At 36.5% G+C, this 24,014-nt stretch overlaps 4 protein-coding genes and 1 non-coding gene across 8 annotated transcripts; 2 read left to right on the top strand and 3 right to left on the bottom strand.

The window, feature by feature from the left end:
* The first annotated feature begins 132 nt into the window (after positions 1–132).
* LHCA5 (photosystem I light harvesting complex protein 5) lies at positions 133–2,375 on the top strand. Its single transcript, XM_059598315.2, has 6 exons — positions 133–404; positions 510–642; positions 1,454–1,566; positions 1,734–1,835; positions 2,022–2,110; positions 2,193–2,375. Exons 1-6 carry the CDS (start codon positions 205–207, stop codon positions 2,333–2,335), a joined length of 780 nt encoding a protein of 259 aa, XP_059454298.1. The 5' UTR covers positions 133–204; the 3' UTR covers positions 2,336–2,375.
* An 826-nt stretch (positions 2,376–3,201) lies between these two features.
* Positions 3,202–9,458, bottom strand: LOC132184322 (protein WEAK CHLOROPLAST MOVEMENT UNDER BLUE LIGHT 1). Of its 3 annotated transcripts, none has more exons than XM_059597910.2 (4): positions 9,256–9,458; positions 9,106–9,151; positions 6,908–7,673; positions 3,202–5,567 (listed from the first exon to the last, which is right to left on the bottom strand). In XM_059597910.2, exons 3-4 carry the CDS (start codon positions 7,637–7,639, stop codon positions 3,684–3,686), a joined length of 2,616 nt encoding a protein of 871 aa, XP_059453893.2. In that variant the 5' UTR covers positions 7,640–7,673; positions 9,106–9,151; positions 9,256–9,458; the 3' UTR covers positions 3,202–3,683. The 3 variants fall into 3 exon arrangements, with proteins under 3 accessions (XP_059453893.2, XP_059453892.2, XP_059453894.2); XM_059597909.2 differs by having other exon boundaries at positions 9,284–9,458; XM_059597911.2 differs by lacking the exon at positions 9,106–9,151 and having other exon boundaries at positions 9,284–9,458.
* Positions 9,459–13,322: 3,864 nt separating this feature from the next.
* PGSIP3 (plant glycogenin-like starch initiation protein 3) lies at positions 13,323–17,006 on the bottom strand. Of its 2 annotated transcripts, none has more exons than XM_059598123.2 (4): positions 16,712–17,006; positions 16,288–16,593; positions 15,862–16,204; positions 13,323–14,443 (listed from the first exon to the last, which is right to left on the bottom strand). In XM_059598123.2, the coding sequence occupies exons 1-4, from the start codon at positions 16,904–16,906 to the stop codon at positions 13,500–13,502; spliced, it is 1,788 nt and encodes a 595-aa protein (XP_059454106.2). In that variant the 5' UTR covers positions 16,907–17,006; the 3' UTR covers positions 13,323–13,499. The 2 variants fall into 2 exon arrangements, with proteins under 2 accessions (XP_059454106.2, XP_059454107.2); XM_059598124.2 differs by having other exon boundaries at positions 16,707–16,787.
* On the top strand, positions 15,678–15,750 carry TRNAR-CCU (transfer RNA arginine (anticodon CCU)). The gene has a single exon. It is a non-coding gene; the product is annotated as a tRNA-Arg (tRNA).
* Positions 17,007–19,627: 2,621 nt separating the features above from the next.
* On the bottom strand, positions 19,628–23,687 carry TIC22-IV (Tic22-like family protein). Its single transcript, XM_059598125.2, has 9 exons — positions 23,258–23,687; positions 23,005–23,067; positions 22,751–22,825; positions 21,766–21,816; positions 21,392–21,451; positions 21,217–21,288; positions 20,439–20,474; positions 20,076–20,254; positions 19,628–19,982 (listed from the first exon to the last, which is right to left on the bottom strand). The coding sequence occupies exons 1-8, from the start codon at positions 23,636–23,638 to the stop codon at positions 20,162–20,164; spliced, it is 831 nt and encodes a 276-aa protein (XP_059454108.1). The 5' UTR covers positions 23,639–23,687; the 3' UTR covers positions 19,628–19,982; positions 20,076–20,161.
* Positions 23,688–24,014: the final 327 nt, after the last annotated feature.

Here is a 24,014-nt window from a genome sequence, read left to right as displayed (position 1 = left end):
AATCTGAAGATCTGCACATCTCAAATCCAACGACTCCAAGGAGTTGGAATAAGTGGGCCCCCAAGTTATCATGTTATTTTTCTTACATGGATGGTAGTTGTATCATGTACGTGGAGTTTCTGTACCTTTGTGGTGTATATGCCTCCAGGCTCCAGGCTCCAGGCACAAGTTAGGAGTTGTAGATAGAGAGTGAAAGAAGTAACCATGGCTCTTGCAGTGGGCAGAGGATTTCTTCTCCAGCCGTGCTCTTCTTCAGCCTTCATTTCTAAGAATATTTATAAGGCATGGCCTGCTAGACCAGATCCAGGAACAACTCGACGTTTCACCCGAACTGTGGTTCGGGCTCAGCTCGGCCGCCCTACATGGCTGCCTGGGCTTGACCCTCCACCCTACCTTGATGGAAGGTGAGCCCCTTATATTTATACGTGTTCATTTTCATTTGTGTTCTTGGCCAGAGGTTTGTTCGAATTGTTTTTTGTTTTTTATTTTTCTCTCTCTTTCTCTTTAAGTCTGGCTGGAGATTTTGGTTTTGACCCACTTGGGCTTGGAGAGGATCCGGAAAGCTTGAAGTGGTATGTGCAGGCAGAGCTGGTTCATTCTCGCTTTGCTATGCTTGGAGTTGCTGGAATTCTTCTAACTGATGTGAGCACTCCCAAACTTCTCCTGGCCACTAACCATTTGTGAGTCCTTTGCATTAAATTGTCACATATTTCAAAGGCTTAAACCGATATAAAATAATTAATTTGAGATCCGTTTAAGTTTATGATTTTAAAACGTGTGATTTAAAAATAATAATTTGAAAACTTGTGATTTATAAAAACACAGTTAAGCATTTGGTAAAATTGTTATTTGACTTTTAAAATCGTGCATTTTTAAAAACATTCCATCTCGCTTGCAATTTGAAAACATAGATTTTTTTTATGTTTTCAAATTGCAATTTTTTAAAAACGCTCTTTTAAATGATACATTTTTTTTTTCTTTCTGCGATTTAGTTTAGAATTGTACTTTTGGTTTGAAAAATTGCAGTGCCAAATGCACTCCAATCATTTAATTAATATTCTAACACTATCCCTCACTTGTGAGCTCAAACTTTCCCTTAATAAGTAAGACCCAACACTTGAAATATTTAATTAAAATAAGAAGTGAATGACAAAGATAAAATTAAAACTCAGTTCTTTGCTTTGATGCCATGTTACCATTTATTCCAAAAGCTTAAGCTAATATTCTAACATCATTTTGTTTATGTAAATGCAAAGGGGTTATGATTTGTTGCTTAATTGAACATTTTACTCACTATCAAATATAGCAAAACAAGCACAGCAATGCAGACTACAAAAAGCAAAGGCTTGAAAGTGTATAATAAGAGCCCCACACATCTTATCCAGAAAACTTCTACTCGTAATTTTTTTTATTTTTGTCATTTTCTTTTAATCTAGTACTTTATATTTTACAGTTGCTTCGTGTGAGTGGAATCATCAACATACCAGTTTGGTATGAAGCAGGTGCAGTAAAATTCAAGTTTGCCAACACGGAGACTCTATTCATTGTCCAACTCATCTTGATGGGGTAGATTCTCCGCCCAATCTTGACCATTGAATTGATGATGGTTTTCTGCATTTTTTCAAATCTTGTTCATTGATGAGTGATAATCAAAAGATAGTTTTGCTATCATTTCCACTGTATGTTTCAAATCTTGTGCATTTACTTAAACATGATTTTGTTTATTTGAACAGGTTTGTTGAAACTAAGAGGTACATGGATTTTGTTAGTCCCGGATCTCAAGCTCAGGCATCTTTCTTCGGGGTGGAAGCCGCGCTGGAAGGTTTAGAACCGGGGTAATCTTTTCGGATCGAAATTTCCTACAATTACGAGTCCCTGCAATTGCTTGCTCCTTACAATTTGGCATTGCAGGGAAAGACACAGAGATTGTAGGAGATCCCGATCTAATTTTCTCATAAAAAGAATTATAAATTTATATATGTATCACTTCAAAAGTTGACATTTTGGTCCTTAACAAACAGATATCCTGGGGGTCCTTTGCTAAATCCTCTTGGCCTGGCTAAAGATATCAAAAACGCCCATGACTGGAAACTAAAAGAGATTAAAAATGGTTTGGTTTGCTCTTCTTTTTATTTTCTTACAATCAATTATCGTTTCATTATTTATGTACCATCTTTAATTGTTTGTTGCAGGACGTCTTGCAATGGTAGCCATGCTGGGCATCTTTGTGCAAGCTTATGTGACGCATGTAGGACCAATTGATAACCTTGTGGAGCACCTCTCAAATCCATGGCACAAAACTATTGTTCAAACCCTAGCTAACTCTGGATCTTAAATATAATTTATGTTTTAACACCACCTTTTCATTTGTTCAAGCCGTTGTTTTGTATTTTGAGAGTTTTTCTTCTTCTTGTATTTGGTCAGAAAAATAAAAAATAAAAATAAAAAAGAAAAAAAGAAAAAAAAGATAGTGAATGTGTTATGTTACATAACCCACCACATGTTTCCACCCATGTCGGGTTCGGGAAAAAAATCTTCTCCATTTCACCCATTTTACGGTCAACATTTTGTTTCGTTTTATTTAACGATGTATAGGGTGCTACAACATTTTAAAAAAATTAATTGACATGATAACATATTTATTATTTTTGACAACATATATACTATAAGATTTGTGAAATCTAATTTGAATCATAAAATAAATTCTCTCAGTTTCACTTGAAATTAGGATTGTCAATTTTTAAAATGACTCGCGAATTCGACACAAATTCTACATGGGTTGGATTACGGTTCACCTATATAGTCTTATACTTATACCTCGACATGACTTGAACTCGACATACAATATTTCTAGGTTGACAATGTTTTTTTTTTTTTTTTTTACATGACTCACAACCCTAATACGAATAAAACACAAAATAAGTAAGTTAGAATTAAAAGACTTGGCTCATTTAATTAAATTGGTTGGGTTGAGGTTGACCTATAGAGTTTTATACCAATGACCGGACATCGAACACAAATTGCCCCTTTTCCACTTGAAATGGCCTCAAATGTGCAAATACATCTCTTACATGGCTTCAAATAATTTCTACTCTACATTTTTCTAGGATATTTAGTTGTGGATATCCCAAATCCAAACTACTTGTTGGGAACCAAATCCCAACAAATGAAAGGCACAAATAGATTCTAACATAATTGGGATAAGCAGAAAGTAATATCAATTATCTTTTCAATCCACATTGTATATGAAGTTAAATGAGAAAATTACAATTTCAATTTTCAAGACAAAAAGTATACTCACAAGGGTAGCTAACAATACACTCGGATTCTTTCTGACACACTTCTACAAGATTTGGTTTTCCACATTGCAAGCCTCTATAATACAGAACCATCTTATTACGTCTTTCCCCAACCAAACATTAACAGGAAGCTTATTATGACCTCCAATCCTTTTGGCGAATAAGTATACTAATCCAATTGACGTTATCATACAGAAAACAATCACCAACATGTAAACATTCTTCTGTTATCTTTTTTCTTGATGGGTTCCAACATGTACATTCGAGGAACTTCCTGTGAGATCAACTGCAACACTCGGGTCACTATGAGAAAAACCACCCAACAGAAAGAGGGGAAGCCATAGAAACAAAGACCATACATACTAGTTTCTGGGCTGGGCGAGTTTACGTTGGCTTGGTTGTATGTGGCTTTCTTTTGGCCAAAAACATAAGAACCCGTGGAATGAATGCTCTCTTCTTTTTCTTTCCAACAACCTTCCCTTCTAAGGATAACTCGCTCTCAGTGGTATTCCTATACGCATTTGCCAGTGGGCTTGACCCATAATTAGCAGGAACAACGGCATCGGGTGCCAGGTTGAAGTTCTTTGATTCTGTCTTTCCCTCAAAACTTGCCTTTGGGCTTTTAATGGGATTTACTACTCCATGAGCAGCTTCACCAGCTTTCCGTCGTTGTTCATGTTCGGCCCTCCATTTTCTCAACTCCTGTTCTACACCCAACTTCCCTTCCTTGGCCTTCTCAGCCCTATCCAATGCCAATTTCAGGGTTTCCTTTCTAGCAGCCATCTGCCTATTCACTTCTTCCAACTTTTCTAAGCTTCTTGACTCAGACTCCTTAGCTACCTCAATTTGGGAAATTGCAGCTGCCACCCTTATGTTGGCCTGCTCCTCTGCCTCATGAGCACGTTTGCTGAGCTCGTAGTACTCCTCTAGAGAAAGAGTTACACCAGTAGGTGAATCCACATCATTGGTGCTTCTAGCTGATTCACTCTCTTCCAAAGCTTTTATTGCCGCTATTGCCAACTTCTCTGAAGCCTTGGCTGCTTCTATCTCCTTTTGAGCTGCAAGTAATCTACTCTCCACAGTACTTGCTCCAGCCTTGGCTTGCTCAGCTTCTTCCTTTGCCTTTCGCAGCTCTTCACGAGCCACTTGAGCAAGTGACTTGGCCTGATCAGCCTCTTGTGCTGCTTGCTGTAATTGTTTGGGCAGCTCCACCATTTTTTCTCTAGCTTCTTTCTCCTTCAACTGAACTAGAGCTATTTCTGATCTCGTCCTGTCTAGTTCTGCTTCAAGAGATGCGACTGCTACTGATGCCATTCCTTCCCTTTGCCTAATGGTGGCAAGAGCCGATTTCTCTGTTTCAAGCTCTGACTTTAATGATGTGGCAGCCACCTTCAAGTAATTTACGTCAGCAGTTGCTTTCTCTATGTTGAGCTTCACTTCTTCAAGTTCTTTCTTTGCAGAAGCAACAGCTGCTTGTATATCACTATGAGTTTTCTTTGCTGATTCCTCTAGCTCACCATTTGAGTGTCCTCCTTCGTCAGTTTCCTCTTTTAATTTTGATTCCATATAAGCTGCTAATTCAGCTTTCAAATCAAGTAGCAAGGCTGAGGCAGTGTCAAGTTTTGATTTGAGGTCCTTCGCTGATAGAATTTGCTGGTCAAGTTTCTGAAGCTCCTCTTCTGCCTGCTTCAATTCCTTCTCCCAATAGAGAGAATCTTGCTCTCTGGCCATGGCTGCTCCTATTCTGTGTTCCTCTGCTTCCAAATGGGCAGCATGTGCAGACTCTAATGACTCCTTTGTGGCAATCAGCTCAATAGTCAGTTCTTCCACTGTCTTCTCAACTTCCTTGGATGCGGCAACAGCCTCTTCAGCTTTTTTCATAGCCACATCTTTTTCAGTTACCAGAGAAGCATATTCCTTACGCAGCGCTTCTAACTCCTCCTTAACAGATCTTAGCTCTGAAACTGCAGCTATATGCCTGGCTTTAGCCACCTCAAGCTGTGCCTTGGCTGCAACACTAGCTTCATCAGCAATTCCTTGCTCAATCTCTTCCACCCTGAGCTTGGCAAGTTCTGAGTCTTGTTTTGCCTGATGCTCCTCTGTCTGTGCCCTTTCAAGGTTCAGCTTTAGTTCTTCTATGAGTCTCTTGGAGCTGTCCAGCTCCTTCAGCACTTGCGTTTTTGCCACTTCAGCTATCTCCGACTGTATCTTATACTCGGGAATCTCCTCCTGTGCTTTCTCAAGTTCTTGTTCTACGAGCTTGCGCCTCTGCACAGCCAGAGGAGATTAACAGTTATTTTCAATGGGAAATGTCACAAGCTCCACTTGTGAGGCAAATATCACAATTTGATAAAAATGGATTATCAATACATTATGCATTCTAGAAAAGTTTCAAACACGTTATCACCAAAGAAAGCAAAAACTAACAGCAAGCAATAATTAGAAACGGGAACCTTTACCCAAGAATTGAGTTTGTATCCTCCTTTCCCCAATAGTTATTCCTAATTAAACAATAAACCTGACATAACATAAAAAATTAAACATGCGAGCAATCGTTCAGTAAAGCTTAAAAAAACATGTGCAGTCTGGTTGAAATAAAAAGTTATTGCTCTCTGGTCAAATTAAAAAGTCATTACTTTAAGAAAACAAACATTTTGTCTGGTAAATGTAGCACCTAGATTCATCATCACAAAAGTGCTACCACCATGACTACTAACAACTTCTCACCATCCATCTGCAGAACTAATCACACAACTGCTGCTGAGATGACTATAGACATTACCGCACACCATTTAACACCACAACCAGATATACCACCTTAGTAGTTAGTACACAATCATTGTGCTTCCCTTTTGTCTCTCTTTTTTTCTTTTTTTCAATTTCTGCAATGTAGGAATATAAATAAGATGCTATGCTCCCTCACAGAATTCCTTGGCACAAGATTGACTCAAGAAAAAACTTCATTAGAAGCCCTAAAAATTTAAGGCACCTAAGAAGTCACTAAATAGAAAAGAGCAGTGACTAGTCATAATCTCAGGAAAGTGAAACGTTATCTTTTGTCAGTTTTAGCTATCCTTACCAGTTTTTTGATACTGGCTAAATATCATAGCCACCTAGCAAGAAAATCAAATACTAGGATATTCTTTATAGTGACGGCAATTACAAGGAATGTATCAGGAAGTCTGTTAAATTGAAATTTGTCTATGGCGTAAAGGATATATTTGAGATACACGAGGTCAAAAAAACGAGTGTCCTCAGAAAGTTCTCATTTGGGTCTCTCTAGAGTGATGTGCACCTCCTCTACCATAACCACCATGACCGCAACTACTGCATTGGCACCAACGGTACCATCTAATCCACCTTCCCCATTGCTATTATCATCATCATCTCTATCCATGCCACTACCAGCAACATTACCACCACTATATATTGCCACTTGCATAACCACCCAAACCACACGAGTAAATCACATATTTCTTATTTTTAACATACCATATGTAGCATAGTGATCTCCAAAAACACTCGAACAAAGTGGTGCTTAAAGGATGTCATTATGGTTAAAACACAGCAGATTAAGTAATTATAGTAAAATGGCATAACATATATACCTCCACAGTTTGGATTCTATGGGCTTTCCAATCAACAATTCCTCCAAACTTGGAAACAGCTTCTTTGACAGATTCAAAAGGTGCTGTGGTATCAATATGGCCTTTGTTTACATCAACCTGATTATCATATTTAGAAGGATCACTGGAGGCTGGTTTCTCAACGGCAATCTCAGTAACCTTTGCTTGGGGTAGTGGAAGCTCATCGGATGGCACTACATGAACCACATTTTTAGATTCCCTCATCTCAGGAGAGGAATGCTCATCAGATAGCACTACATGGTCCTCATTTTCTGATTCCTTCACCTCATCAGGAGAGGACGTAGAAGACTTAATCACATCATCCACATGAACATGAGCACTGTCAATAGCATACCCATCTTGAGCTTGCTGTTCATCAGAAGAATCTACTACCCCACCAGTTTTAGAATTTGCCAACACCATATCCTGTTGATCTGTCTCTGTTTTATCAACTTTATCTGCTGAGGTTGAAGCTGAAGTGTCTGCTGGAAGAAGCTGATCTTGTCCCAGAGTTGGACCATCAGATGCATCTTCTACAGTTTCAGACAATTGGCTGTTGGGTTCTACTTTTCCATTAGTAACTGGATTTATTGTAGCTTCAATATGAGAATTACAATCATCCTGGGAGGGTAAGGAGGATTCTGGAGGAGACATCTCTTGAGCAATTTTCACATCCTGAGGAGGCTTTGCTTCTGCAATTCCTGCATCCTCCATACTAATAATGTTGTAAGGAGTGCCTCAAGGGTATCTGCATCCCAAGTAAACAGAAATCAAATTAGCAAAAATGAGCAGGAAAAAAAATCACAAGAAATGCATTGCCTCTTTCATGAAATTCTCGACGATGTAGGTAATTGAAAATTTATGACCACAGCTTGGGTTAAAACAATTAGTTAAGCTTAAACACCTCAGTGACTAGGATTATTAGAGGTCAGAACTCCTTAAATAGCTGGTCGATGACAAATTTAAGAAATACAGGCTGCAGCCAATTGATAGGCCGTAAAAAATCCTAAGCCCTTGCTTTGATACCACCATTGTCATGCCCCCAACTTCCCTTAAAGGAAACTAGGGTGTGAAACTTTTACCAGTACTTATGAGATTTTAACCTCAAGTTTTGAAGCGGAAGGTGTAAATCTTCATCTAGTTTCATTTCCCTGATTTTTCTCATATTATTTGTTTATTTATCTTTAATGTTTCCTTATTGTCAACCTCAGTCTCATTGTATCAAGCCTAGAAAGAATCACACAACATTTACATAATATGAATAGAAATGCCAATTCAATCATGACATAGGTTTTAGGACATTTTACACATCAAAATATGCCCTTCAGAGTTCAAAAAACATCTGGATCACATTTCCATGCTAGGGCCTATATACATGAACAAAATCTGCCGTAGGAAAGACGACTAGCATCACCACCAATGTTCACATTTGTTTTGTGCATGTACCGTTAATCCTCATACATCATTTGTTTTGGAAAGTATTCATCATCATACACCATTGCATTTCATTCTTCCATCTAATTCAACTGTTAGGCTGATTAAGTAGGAAAGTGCAAATGATTGCAAGATCACTGATTGCTATTTCTACATCATAAATACTGAACAGGATGCAAAATCATAAATTCGAAATGGAATTAATGACATCTTCATTCTCACCAACTCATAAAAGCTAAGAAAATAAACTCATGCCATTTGGCATACCAACAGAGCAATTAAACTATTAAAGTAACAAATATTTATTACTATGTATGGTAACAATAATCCCTCATAAATTAATAAGGAAAAAAAATTAAAATTCTTACAAAATTTTAAATATACGTATTATTTCAACTCCGAGTTTCATTAATAACATTCATAGTTTAAAAAAAGAACAAAAATATTATAAAAATATTAAAGCAGCTACTTCAGCCTCAATTTTTCACTAAGCTTCCATGTTTTACGAACTCTTGTCAATCAAAAGCGAGGGAATATGGAAAATAAACTACAAAAGCATGCTTCGTAGACGAATTACTAAAACGCGAACTTACTCACGGAATTGCACAAATAATCAAAACAGATAAAGCCGCAAATCTAATCCAAAACTCAGATTCTAAGCTCCAATCAAGATTCAAGCATCAAAAGGAAGGTGATTTCACAGTTTATATGCTTAATTTGAAACAGAGGAAGAACAAGGAACGTACCAGAAACGAAACAGAGAAGTCAAACGGAGACGACAATCAAAAATTACTGAGATTCACCAAAAAAAATATGTAAATAACGATTAAAATTAGTAAGTGGAATGAAGATTAAGGTGGAAAATTTTAGAGCTAAAAATAGAGGGAGCAAATTACGGGGAGCGTTCAAGTGCGTGGAGCCTACCTCTTCCCACAGGCTAGATCCATCTGTACACTTGACTCTCTTCCTCTCCCTTCAAAATAAGCTCTATTTCTTTTCTTTTTTTTCTTCCGATTTCTTCTTATTCACTGTTTGTCGTCCCTGTTCTTTTCAGTTTTCACCGAGGAAGAAAAAAACACAGCTAGTGGTTTTCACGAAAGGGATTTTTTCTTTTTTTTTTGAAAGGAATCATTGGAACGGAAAAGTCGTTTTGGGCTTTTGACTAAATCTAGCCATTCATCTTAGTTTAGTTTGGGATTAAGATATATTTCATTTATTATTATTATTATCGACATATATCCCAATCTCAATGAATCCAATGCTCAGCTCTTACTATTACAACATGAAAACTCAAAAATAAAATTAAGAAGTAATCATTTTGATAATATATAATGTTGAGGAGATTAATTAATATCTTAGATTATTGAACGTCTTATATAACTACATATATTTATTAGTAGATATTTTTTAATGTTAAGATTTAATTCTTTTACTTTCACACATGTATATTTAATAATCTTCTAGTCTATGAGTTTGAATCTAATTATTTCATATTAATCATTTGTGTTTACAATAATCCTATTAAAAAAAATCAGAAAAAAAGCTGGTTATCTTTATTTTATTTTTTTGTTTACAATTTTTTTTAAAAAAAACAGAAGTTTCTTTTAATTTGGGTTAGAATATATTTTTCTAATTCGAATAAAAAAAAAAAAAAAAGCATGTAGGGTTGTATAAAATTCTCTTTATTATACTTAAAATGAAAATAAGTTATTTTATAATTAAAATTTTATTTATTATATTTAACGATATATATAATGTCACATAATAAATATATCCTAACATTATTTGAAATTAATAACAAAATATGATATATATACTAAAATACGAGTCTTTCCTGTCCGTTGTATATGAAACTCTTTTTTAAAACAAATGGCTAAAATATGAATAAAGTCACCGCCCATTAATTAATGACGCGGGTGCTTGGAATGGAATGACGCTCGTCTGTTTGAAAGGACTATTATACCCATCCAATTTTGTTAAAAAGAAAGGTTGTGGTTGTGGCACGGAATATTTATAGCCACGTGGAAGTAGAAATTTCAACAAGCGCAAACGGTCAGGAAGATAAGAGAGAATACAAATGATACGTCAAATGACCAAAATAACCCTTTCACCATTTCCACGTTGGGGGAGCGGGGTCCAGATCTTACCCCCACCACACGACCGACGCGTTGGACAAACTGTGGCCGTTGGATGGATTGTGGTAGTTGAAGTAGACTGTGGGATCCTAAGGTCTTCGAATAGAAGAATCTATTTTTGTAGAAGGTGGACTTGGGATTTGTGGAGCAAACCAGTGCTAACGTACGTGTGCGCTTTGGATAAGTTTGGCTCTTCGATAACACTAGTTGAAAATGCATAATAACTTTAAAAGTAATTTTAAATATTTTATGCAAAATGATTATTTTCATTTCATTTAAAAATAGAGATAACTTACTGGATATCCTAATGAATCTCAATCTTTATTATCCTCTACTATGCGATAAATAATAATTCAATAAATATATTAATTATCTAATAAGCAAAAGTGGGAACAAGATGCTCTTCATTTCAAATGAACTGAATTATCTAAATATTAGTCACCAATTTTTTAATTAGCGGGATGTAGTTACATTTTCAAATTTAGATTTCCACTAGTCAAAAAAATTTTAATCAGTAGGATGTGAAAGGTTATTCGAGAGCCACACGTGAGAGGCTTCTTCAAATTCGACTCGGTCATAAGATTTTTATTTCAGGATTCAAATATATGCCATTCTCGAACTCTTTGTGCACTCCACGATAACTAGCTCAAAAGGAGAGGGAGAAAGAGAGACAGCATGCCCAAACTATCTAAGTAGATGATGTGCAACGAGGCCCAAAAAATAGCCGAGCAAGGGGAAATTCTCACTTCAATGATTATTTTGAAGTGGACTGGACTGGATCTTCAATTACTAATTTAATACACTCAACTTTTACTTTTCTTTTGTTCAACCAAAAAAAAAAAAAAAATCTTTGAATGTTTCATGTATTACATGATCAACAGAATAAAGCTGCTTGAGCTTTGAATTGGGCATAAGATGGCACGATATATATAGTTAGACATACCAAAGGTTTTCTTATCTTAAGATGAGAAATCTAGGGCGTCATCATTGTTATTAGTAAGTAAGGCCCACGATTTGTTTTTATGTTATTATCCTCTTCACCAATAAAATATTAGCAGTTAGCACCCAATGCCCAATTTTTTTTTTTTTTTTTTTTCTCTGAATATAATATTTTCTGCAACCATAGTGCAGCAATATTTTCTGAATATAATATTTGGACCAAAAGAAAGCTAAGGGCTCAAGCTGTCATGTATATATAAATGCTGATTTTCTAGGTAATTGCATCACCTAGAAAATATAATGATGATATTTATTTATTTTTATTTTTTTTTGAGGATAAACCTCCCAATAATTGGATGAACTAACATTCCAGATTGTAAATATGAGAGACCTTTTATAAAATTCGCATGTCTCTATAGATTTCAGACAATTCATTTCTTGTTTAGACATGTAAATTTTATAAAAATTATTTAACATTTGCTATCTGAATTACTATTAACCGAGACAACAAATTATTTAAACAACTTGGAAAATGGTACCTATAAAAAAAGTTGTATATATGTTACCAATGAGAATTTAGTATATTTTTATCAAGTCTTTTTCGCTTTATGTCGTAGAAAAGCTTTGTGCCAAAAATTGTCATTTGGTTTACTAAAAAAGTAGTACATGTCTGTCCCCAAAAGGTAGCTCAATCGGTTAGAAACCATGCCTCATGAAGCGGAGGTCACTAGTTCGAATCCCTCCTCCCCCTCTTGTGTGGACATGTCAAAAAAAAAAAAAAAAGTACGTGTCTCTTCAAAAATAAAAACAATAAAGCTTTTTGGAAGAAAAATTATTTTTGGCTATCTTTGTAACATGCCATATTTTTAATAGGTAACATTTTAAAATCGTTCGATCCAAGAGAAACGGCATAAATTCACATAATTCGAGAATTTATAATTTCTTTAAAGATTTTTTTTTTCTTTTACATGTCTATACAAAGAGGGGGAAGGGGGAATTCGAACTAGTGACATATGTTTTATGAAACGTGGTCCCCAGCCGATTGAATTACATCTTGGGACCTTTAAAGAGAATCTTAATCCTAAGACAAAGTACCTGGGTTTTGAGCAACCGCAGAAAATGTCATAGAGAATTTAGTTTACATGTCTCTATCTATCAATAATGTGTCTATTTATACATGTACGTGCATGCGCACCAATACTTTTATAAGAATGAGAGAAATATCATTTGGATCTTCAGTCGCATGTTTTTTCTTTAACAACCTTCTACCGACTCCCATGGAGATATTATTATTTTCTTTGGTACTAATAATTTATATTTATAAACTTAATATATGGTGGTTGAACTATATATATATATATATATATATATATATATATATCATAGAATTGACTATGTAAAGTTACCAGCAATGGCTGTGGTATCATTTCCTTTTGGGCCATGGAATTAGCTTGATTATATATATATAGTGGGTGTACCTAATTAATTAATAGGTTTGCTCAACCAACCCTTTCATAATCACTTGCCAACTCTCCCACCATCATCCCTAATTCTTTCATAATCACTCTACTTAACGGGGTGACATTCGTTACAAAATGGAATAACTCAAACATTTTTCATAAATTAAGTTACTTTAATTGAAACATTATATCACTTTCATTTTGATTTGGATGCTGCATCTGAAATATTTCATAATTTTGCACTTTTGAAATTGATGGGTCAAATATTCGAAATACATTATTATTATTATTATTATTATTTTATCAAAACACTAGCATGCATGTCTTCGATCTATGGAGTCATAAAAATTGTGTACACATAAGAATTTCTTTTGAATTATATATAAAACTTGCATTAGCAGTATTTGGACAAAACAACATTGTCTTGGGAAATTTGTCTATGATCCCTGCAAAAAATAAATGTAAAGGATCATATAACTCGAACATCTCATATGCATTGTCTTGTAATTACACCCTATTCACACATAAATTATGTGGAAATATAAAAGAAAAAAAATCCCAAATATCCTTTCTATGGAAGAAATGAAACTAGAATGATTACAAATTCTAATCAATCAAATGAGACCGCCTAGGGTCTGTAACATTAATCCTCCAATGCCCATCAGGAAGCCCCTTCTTCCCAGCTTTCCTTCTTTCCCAATTTAAGTTGGTCCTCCTCAGCTTCGTTAACCCACAAAAACCTTGCAACCTCTCATCCATGGCGTCGTGAACCTTCCACCACCTCTGGTGCGCCACGTCACTCGCATAAACACGTTGGTCCTCTATGTCCCAATTACAATCATAGTCCCTATAACACATCCAAGGCTTCAATCCCAGATAATGTACCGCATAAACCTTGGGAGGATCGGCCCCAAAGAGCTCGTTCTTCACACTCATCTCCAATGTTGTGTTTGCCCAAAAGTTCTTCAAGAAGTTTACTCTCCTGGGCAACCTGTGCCACCACACGAAGATCTCGTTAAGGAAACCCTGGTCGCCGCCATTGTAGGAGATTATGTCTTTTCTGTTCTTCATGAGCACTCGAAACGTGCAGTTAGAGGGCTCGATGACCATGATGCCGGAGTTGAAGATCGACACGTCGTTGCCGGTGGCCGACATCTGAGGGAAGTGGAAGAGGAGGTCAAGGTTACGCAAAACAATGATGTCAGCGTCGATGAATATGATCTTGTCGTAGTCGGTGAGCTGCCAAAGTCGGAACTTGCTGTAGTTGTACTCGTTGTACGTGCGCTTCTCGGCTCTAGGGTTTCGAATACGCTGGATGAGGCGGATGGTCCACCCGGCAGCGGCAAGGGCGTCGCGTTTAATGGTGGAGATGGAATTGTCTATGAGCAGGATGAGGTCGCGCTTGGTGCCTGTTTGGAGGAGGCTTTGAGCAAGGGTTATGGCTCCACAAACGTAGCCTTCAGAGGAATGTAGAACCGTGGCGTAGGCCTCTCGTTTCGGTGTCTTTGTGGAGCTTAAGATCTTGGAGATGTCATACACTTCATCGATACCTGCGATATGTTATAAACACGTCACATCATCCGGGACTTACACTATAATTGTACTTAAGATTTATAAACAAGACTGGTAAATTTTCAGCATATAGAAGTTTCATTGGAAATTTTGGAGAGAAAATGCACATCGGTTATCCAGTATATATAGAATTTTTTCACTGCTTGTTTTGTAGAAGCTAGCCATGCATGTTGTTCGACTTTTATTCTTACTCAAAAGTTGTAATTGGTACGTACTAGAAGGCTGTACGATTTAAAAGATGACCAAATTATGTGTTGTTGCATTTAACGGTGTACATAATACCATAAATTTTAAATAATATGAGAACATATACATCATTAGATCTGTAAAAATCTAACATAAACTATGAAATGATCACTCATTTTTATTTTCATTTCACTTTAAAAAGGGTATGGAAATGATTCTATAAAGAATTAACATTAATGTATTGAATCAAATTTATCACATGTTAACAGTGAAAAATATTAATTTAGAATTATTTGCGATATTTGATACTTGTCTTCTTCATTAAAAAAGTGACGATGGTGACTATTGAGGGTACAGAATTAGTTAAAACCACTAATGAATTCCCTAATTTCCATGAAAATGGAAGATAAATGTAGATGTTTCCAAATTCTAAATGAATGCATATGCATGAAAGCAACTTTTTTGGCGCCTAGGAAGTAGTTAGGAAGGTTGCTTAGAAACACAGCTAATTAAAGGATACCACAACCACTTCCCAAATGACTCACTAAAAGCAAGCAAATGCTTTCCTCTATTTTCTCATTCTTCACATTAATAATGCACCCAACCAAACCATGCTGTCATCATCCAAAACACACACACATATATAACGATAAGTTGAAGGTGCTTTTGTTTATTATGATACACTCGATTGCACACCTAATATCTTCTTAGTTGTTATCTAAGAAATTGACATTATAATTATTTGGGCTTGCGAGACCTAACCCGAGCTGATTGGTTGGATACTCAGGGCCTGTTTGGAATTGCGTTTGAGAAGCTTAAAAGTGCTTTTAATACTTTTAAAAATTACCAAAAAACAATTTTGGCAAAAGCTTAAAAATGACCAAACGCTCTTTTTGACTTAAAAGTTCTATTTTTAAAACGTAAACAAGCTCAGTATATTAGTTTCTTCTAATTAAGAAAAGCTTTATTATATCTTGTAATATACGACAGCTACTACTAAAATTAAGTGTTGAACCTATCAACAAAGCGCCTGTAGCTCAGTGGATAGAGCGTCTGTTTCCTAAGCAGAAGGTCATAGGTTCGACCCCTATCTGGCGCGTTTTTAATACTTTCATCAAAACCCTTATTTTTTTTTTGGTGTATATGCCAGCAGCAAGCCATGAAATGAAATCAAACAACTGGGAAAACTGTGATTCAAATTTAGGCATACCTTGTCCCCAGAGGGGTAAAGCCAGCCTGCAAGACCCAACCGGCAAGGAGACCTTCTGCTCTAATCTCCCCATCTCCGCCTCAAAAAGCCACCAATCACCTTCTTTTCTTACCAAATCGTTGCATCTAAACAGCTCCATCATTGGCCTGCACTTGCTCAAAAACACTACCTTTGTTTTTCCATACCAATCCCTCTTCCCCTTCTTCACTGCCAAATTTGCCGCTATCAGATGAACTTGGAGCCTCGACACGTCTCTCGCCCAACCCTCTTCTGGAAACTTGCATGGCAATCTAGCCACTATCATATCCATACTCTCATAGCTTCTAAACTCCGGCATCGGTATCTGATACAATATAAATTAAATAATTAAATAATTTTATTTTTATTTAAAATAAATAATTAATAATTTAACCTCCGATTAATTACCTCGGGACAGGTTGGGACATCAGTCTCTTCCTCTTCATCTATCCATTCAGGGAACAAATCTTTCCATTCAAACAGCTCTGAAACCTGTTGGAATTTGACTGGTTTAATCTCGCTGATGTCCCATCCACTCACATCCATGCCATCCATATTCACCATCCCAATTTTCATTCCTCTCACCCTCAGCATCTCCTTCATGAAGCTTGGCATTTCTATCTTGCTCAAGTTTCCGTTAGGCGGCTTTGGTGAATCAATGGCGGCGTCCGTCTCCTCCAAGACCACCTTCTTCATCTTAATGCCTGTCTCCGCCTGCAAAAGTCAATTTCAGCCAAATGGGTCATCCAAATATACGTCAGAAATATATATATTTGAGGAGAAAGAAAAAGAGAAACCACTGGCCACCGGCTAGCTAGCTCGCTCACCTTACCTTGTGATGGCACCCGCGCAATGAACACCGAACAAGCAACGCTGCATTCTCAAAATAAACAGAAGAAGATGGCTGCAGAAGAAGAACTGCGTAAACCAGTAGAAAGAAAGCGAGGAAGAAGATATTTATTCTGATAACCAAAGCCTTTGAAGGGATGGCCTTCATCATCTTTTGAAGACCAAGTGATCCTTCCATCACATTAAGCAAAAATCTGTAGTAGATCCTCAAAAAGGGCACCCGTATATATATCTATATAATTACTCCACCACCTTCGCTGAAAAATGTGTAGAGAAATTATTGTGATTGGGATATGAAAGGATGATTTGGATGCAGTGGTTAGAGAGCTTAGAGAGTGATGTTAGTGAGAAGTTCAAATTAAGAAAGTCAGACCATTTAGAGAGCTCCATGTGTCATTTGTGTGTGATGGTTTTCTTTGCTTGACGACAAAACCGTCGGAGAAATTATAATTGATTTGTTTTTGTTTCATATGCTATTAATTAGGTGCATGCTGGTATTTCTAGACAATTTTTCAGAGTTTCCTATGCACCCACCCTTGTACGTATTTACCCTTCTCTCCCAACCTACCAACTCCCACATCCACACAACCTTGCTTGCTACCTCGGCCATCTTAATAAGACCAAAAGGAAGGTTGTTATCTCATTAATGTTTATATAAGGAACAAAGTTTTCCTGCTCAGAAATAAAATGACAATTTTTTTTATTTTTTTTCTCATACTTAAATACGAAGAAATTCTTTAAATTCAGTCGATTTTCTAACACTTTGCAAAATACATGTTTTTTTAAGGACAAAAACCTCCAAACTGGGTCGTCGAAGATTTCTTTAAATCAATCTATTAAGTTAATATAAATGAGATTGGAATTTCTTCAAATTTACTCTATACAAATATTACGTGTTCCTTAGTATGTGAGAAATACATGTTTTTTAAAGATAATTTTTATTCAAACTGGGTTAAAGAAAAAAAAAAAAAAAAACTCCTTTAACCCAGTCTATGATTGATATAAATTAGCTAGATTGGATCAGTTTTTTCAAATTCAGTATATAAATTTGTCACGTGTTTCTCAATACGTGAGAAATACACTTTTTTTTTTAAGGGAAAAGTTTTTCTTCAAATTTGTCTTGAAAGCACGTGATTTTCACTGAATTTAATTGGAGAAATTTTGTTTAACTTAGTTAAGAGAAAAACTTTATCCTTAATAATAAAAAAAGGTATAAATTTGAGAGTAGTTTAAGAGAGAGAGAGAGAGAGAGAGGGGGTGGGTGATAAAACAATCTTGAGAAACTTTAGGTACGTAAAGTATTGTAAGGCTTTTTTTTTTTTTTTTTTTTTCTAATGATGTATTGTAAGGCATGAATGTTGAAAGAGGCAGCTAAACAGGCCGGCCAACAACTATTTGGTTGGCTGGTCAACTTCATGAAAGAAATGTCCCCATTTATTCGTTACGGAATTGTGAGTCCCCACCAATTTTCATTTTTCCAATCATTTCCTCCTTTTGGTTATCAAATTCAAAAGTAATTGATATATAAAAAAGGGGGTTTTAGGTTAGATATCAGCACATCACACGCTCACCAAACAAATGATATGTGGGCATGCTTAACACGAACTGGCAGGGCCAATGTTATGGTAAACTATCCCAATCTTCTTCTGGTCACCCTCTTCATCAAAACGAACTCACGCTACGCCTCTCTCTCTCTCTCTCTCTCTCTCTCGATAGACTATAGAATATAGACCAATAGGCTTTTTTTACACCTTATCATCATAATCTGTACTTTATACACATATATATCATGTGGATGGCGACTCCTTGTTGGTCTCATCCATTTTGGGCCTTTCTCCTTGGGTAGTTACCCTTTCCTTTTTCTGGGTTTAGGTGGTGGCCCTACGATTTGCTAACCGCCCATTTCTAAAGCAGAATGTGAAAAATGTCTCATTTGAGTCTTTTTGAACAAAAAACAATGATGATCTAAAATTGTGAAAAAATTCACGCGGGAAGCAAGGCGTGCGTTTTTTATTTTTATTTTTATATACACGATTTTTAAAATGTTCTAACTACCTCTAATTCGTTGCACTAAAATATGTCTCATATCAACTGTCAATTTAACGGTTGAGATAAATCGTTCCACTCAAACCGGCTTCACATCAATGGCCAAATTTCAAAAACCCATAAATGAGTTGATCTAATACTTCTTGCTTTTCTTTGACTCCACTCATTCGACAAAAAGGGATAGCTCGAAAGCAACAACCTATGACGCTCGAAAGATTTACGAGCGAAACTCTACTAAAATAGGGAAAGGGCTTCTACTTAGAAACAACACTATTTTACAGATTTTACCAGAAAGTAATGATACTATTCACACTTATTTATTACACCTGCTAACGTAACATGTTTTAAGTGAATTGACGTCACATCAACTAATATGAAACAAGTATAAAAAAGCCACTTAAACCACGCCATATCAAACAGTGTAAAATGAGCATGAAAATGAGCATTACTCTTTACCAAATGTTTTATGCATCCTCAAAAATCAAAATCGCATATGAATTTTGAAATCACTATTTTTTTTTTTTTTTTTTTTTAAACGACACGTTTTAAAAGCACTGAAGTTATACTCCAATGTGAAAAAACTAGAGATCTCTCATGCGAGAGTTGACAATACTCGAGCGAGTCGGCTCATTGTGAGATCTCTTTGCTAAACGTTAGATACATAACGAGCAAATTGTGCACTGATTCGGCAATGCCAAACCAAGTATGGCCCTATTATAGCAGTCCATTTAGGCAAGCAAATGCCCTAATCTCACTTCCAGCCTCATTAGCATTTGACACAAAAAATTTCACCATGCGCCAACTCTGTCATATTGTCATTTCATTTCAACTATGTGTTGCTGAGGAAACTGAGATGTATGGACTCAATTGCGTATACCCTATGTGCTTACTGTGATGATATTCAACAACTGCCCCTTCAAAAGAGATTTATGGATGAGAATTTTCCTCCGAACCGAGTTGGAAGAATTTTCTCTAATCCAATCTATTAAACAAATAAATTCAACAGCATCATAAATGCTCTAAAACATAAAGAGCACATTTGTATCGGTATAAATCGGACTGTACATATAAAGTACATGCAGTTCCATAATTTAAGTGCCAACATTGTGATTTCCCTGACCTTCTTCACTGGATCTCATGTAGCTGGTTCACTCCCTCATATATTTTTCAAATGGATACCCATCCACACTCCGGGAGCTTTGACTTTCCTGCATTCCATTATCCACATGTCAAGGGGTTTATTTCGCTAACATGCAACACAAGCACAAACGCACAGGTTACTGATAGTCATAATGGCTGACCTGCTTTATTATGAACCTGATAACATGAATTGTGCTCGCAGATTCCAGATCCATTCAAATGGTCAGTTGAACTCACATCACATGCATCACGCTTTAAGCACTTCTTGAATGTGTTGAGAGTGGCTTTTGCCAGGAGGAATAAAAATTAGATCTTCCCAACCCGAGTTATTCTCGCTCATCTGCATCAGTCAAGGGGGGCATCAATTCAGTGTTTAATTCTTGTATTTCAAAACAAATTAAACATGGTAAAGCAAATTCATTGGAAGTGTCAGAGGTGCAAACCAATTCACAGGACGTATACAAGAGAAAAACACTCAAAACGATCAATTAAACATACAATTTGTATAGGCAATGTCTAATTACCTCCATTTTTCTCAAAACAGCTTCCAAGCTACCAACCTGTTCACATAATTTTAATCAACCAATGAGAATATATTAATGTAAAAGAAATAATACCAAAAATCAACATTGTAATGTTTGAGAAGATGTGTAACAAATCATTAAATACAACTTCTATCCTGTGCTGAAATCAGGGCTAAAACCACTATAGGTGGACGATGTCTAATCCAGATGGATCCTTCCAAAAAACTTATTGGAAAAGAAGTGTTCAATGCTGTCAGGGAGGCCAACTTATTAGGACGGGAAGGGATTTCCAATCTAGAAAAAGAGCTTGCATGGTAAGTTTTGTACCAGCAAACATAAGTGGAAACATTGACAACTCTTTGCCCATATCATTAGTTGGATTAAAATGAACTTTCAAATTCAACCCAACAATTTTTCTGGTGACCAGTCACCAATTTTAAAGAGCGAAGCTATAACATGGATTCTTGCACATTTCAATTACTGAAACAAAACAAATTCAAGACAATTGAAATCAGAAATGGCTGCTGGTGCAAAAAACAGAGTTTTAGAATGAAGTATCACAATGTCTGGCGAAAGAGAAAAGATGCTAAAATTGGAGCACCTGACAAACAACGCAGAAAATGAACTATATAACATAGAATATTTTAAAATGTGCTTCTGAGCTTCTGAAATGTATACACTTATTGTCATTAGCTACGTTTTGAGTAAAATGATTTCACAGTTAATGCTATAAATACTTAAAAGAGAAGCAGGCTAAAACAATGTCAGGTTTTCATACCATAATATGTTGAGAGAACGACGGTCCTCTTGATGCCCTAGAGACTTTTGACAGTTCTTTTTCTATATCCTCCTGTATAAGAACAAGCAAATGACAGCTGCTAGTAAATCACATACTCGTATCTGCATCTTAAAACATAACAGCATCTGCAAAGAGCTCAATAGGCCAAACCAACCTTTGTAAAATATACTGGGCAGTAACGCTTGTTTTTCTTCTTCACAACCAGAAGGTCTGACTGTAGATACAGGCAACTAATTAGACAATACCGAGCAAGGAGAATTAATTCAGGACAACTAACAGCCCAATTTCTACCCAAACACACAGGCAAGCAAGTATGGTCATGTACAATTCTACTGCTTCAGCATGTTTCTCTCTCTCCTCCTCACTCACTCCCTCCAAAATATTTCAATTGAGTGATGGACAAACACATGCATGTAAAAGCCACGCATATTTATTCCAAGTATCATCCAACGGTCCAACCTAAGAGCTCAGTTTGTTGTATTTCCGCTTTTAAGGATGGAAATTAGACTCAAAAGTAGATTAACAAACCTGAAAAACGGGAACTCCATCAAACCCACTCTTGGAATCAGCAGCTTTGAGCTAATACACACAAAAGATAATTGTGAGCCAGTCTTTAAGGTTTCGAAAATACAATCACATAATAATGGAATACATGTATACAACATGTTCATAAACAAGAATTATGAAATTCTCCCGCAACATTTTTACATGTTGCAGCATAAGTGTTTGTACTGTTAAAGTTCCCATTTCCTGCTGTCCACATGACAAGCCAAAACCCAATGGTCTTTGCAGTGTGTATGACAGCCCCACCTTTTTTTTTCTCCTTTTTTATATAAATTTTTAAGATGAAATTTTAGAAGTCAAGTGTAATGGTATGTGGCCCTACTTTAGACAGCAAACATGTAAGATTCACGGAAAGGGGGTACAAAGAAATTAGACATTTGGGTTAATCACATATTACACTATATCATCGACCTGTTATGCTACATTATAAAAGATCAAACACACAGCTGTTATCAAAATACCCCAAAGGATAAAAGTCAATATTTAGCGCAGAAAATAAAGGGCGTTAAAAATAAAAAGAGTTATTTAGTGTTAAACCAAATGCAGTTTCAAAACGTGCAGTTTGAAATATCGATTGTAAAACACAGTAAATGAAAAGGTGATTTTTAAAGACAGAATTAACACTTAGTAAAATCACAGTTCACCCTTTAAAATAGTTATTTGCGATTTGAAAACTTAGATTATTCCAAGTTTTCTAACCCTGCCATTCTTTCCAAACCTAATCCCAAACAGACACTTTATGCATTTTTGCTTAAAAACGCACTTTTGCCGCCAAACAGATTCTAATTTATTTGTCTACTTTTACAGACACCAATGACCATGTGACATGTTAGTGGCTTAGTGCACATCAAAAAGTTTGACTCATCGCTCTCTAAAAATAGTAATCGCTTTCAAACTAAAACAAGGGGCAACGATATGGCTTAGAAGACGAGCGGTGAGAGAAACTAACCTCCAATGCGTTCTTTATTTGAACTGGGTCAGGTAAAAAGCGGAATGCAATTCCTTCGACCTTCAACATATATACCTAGAAGTTGTAGAAACAAGAAAAAAGAAGAGCAAAAATCATATCACTCAATATGAATCTAACAGTGAATACAAATGATCTTATCTGAGGAATGAATCCACAAGTTTCCCCAAAGACCATTAACTCGCTAAATTTACGCCAATTGCCAATAAAGGCTCAATTAAACTCTAAATAAATACCTGGTCAAGAGTAATGGGAACAACCTTAGCCTCACTTCGTAGCTCTCTTCTCCGCGTTCTAACCTGAAAATCGCGACAAGCAGAGCCAACAATATATCAATACAGAACGAAGAAAATTTTCCGTTTGGTTACTGGGAAAATGTCGTACTACACAACGAACAAAATATTTCACTGATGGAAATTCAAAAGAAAAAGAGAGAGAGACAATCTATTCAATTCTATTGCTTTCCTAACATTAGAGAAAATCGCTGACCTGAGCAAGGAAGGCCTCGGCGTCCTCCTGGCGAAAGCAAAGCAATCCGATCGACTTGGCTGCATTGGGATCGGAAATGAGCACGAACTCATTGTTCGAGTTGCTGACAGTGTACACCGCTGTGCCAGCTAAAGTTTTGGCGACATGGTCGGAGCTCAAGACGGCGGCCATGGCCTCCTTCGGCTGGAAAATAGAGGCAAACGGCGGACGGTTACGCAGGATAGGTGCCTTTGGCCAGTTGCTGGCTAGGGTTCCGGCGAACCGCTTTGTGTCGTCGAGCCGGCTCGCGAGCTCGGCGCCGAGCCGGAGGCAGTTCTGGTGGATGAAGGTGGAGAGCGAGAGAAGAGGCTTTGTCGGCCCATAGGGTTTCAGGGACTCCATGCCTGAGAGAGAGAGAGAGAGAGAGAGAGAGAGAGAAGAGAGCCGGACAGAGTGTACTTGCCTCGAGTTTGATAATGGGGTCGGCGAGTGGTTAAACGCAAAGTTTGAGCGCGTGGAGATTGGAGTTTTCCAGGAGTCTCAATTGGGCCCATTAATATCTATCTCGAGCCCAATTTCAAGCCACTCTGTGTGAGTTGCACCCAACTTCAAGCCCAGCCCAAATGCTTAACCAAAAAATAAATAAATAACTAAATAACACAAATATAATGGATTGAATAAGATTAAGATGTAGCCGCATAGTAGTAGTATTTATTGAGTCTTGAGAGTGAGACAAAGTTACAGAATCTGTAGTTATAATTCTTTCTCACGTTATGGA

Source organism: Corylus avellana, chromosome 7 (genome assembly GCF_965113065.1).
Source record: "Corylus avellana chromosome 7, dhCorAvel1.hap1.2, whole genome shotgun sequence".
In the NCBI taxonomy this organism is placed as follows: domain Eukaryota; kingdom Viridiplantae; phylum Streptophyta; class Magnoliopsida; order Fagales; family Betulaceae; genus Corylus; species Corylus avellana.
The sequence above is the reverse complement of the archived record's forward strand: the minus strand, read 5'-3'. Positions and strand labels throughout refer to the sequence as shown.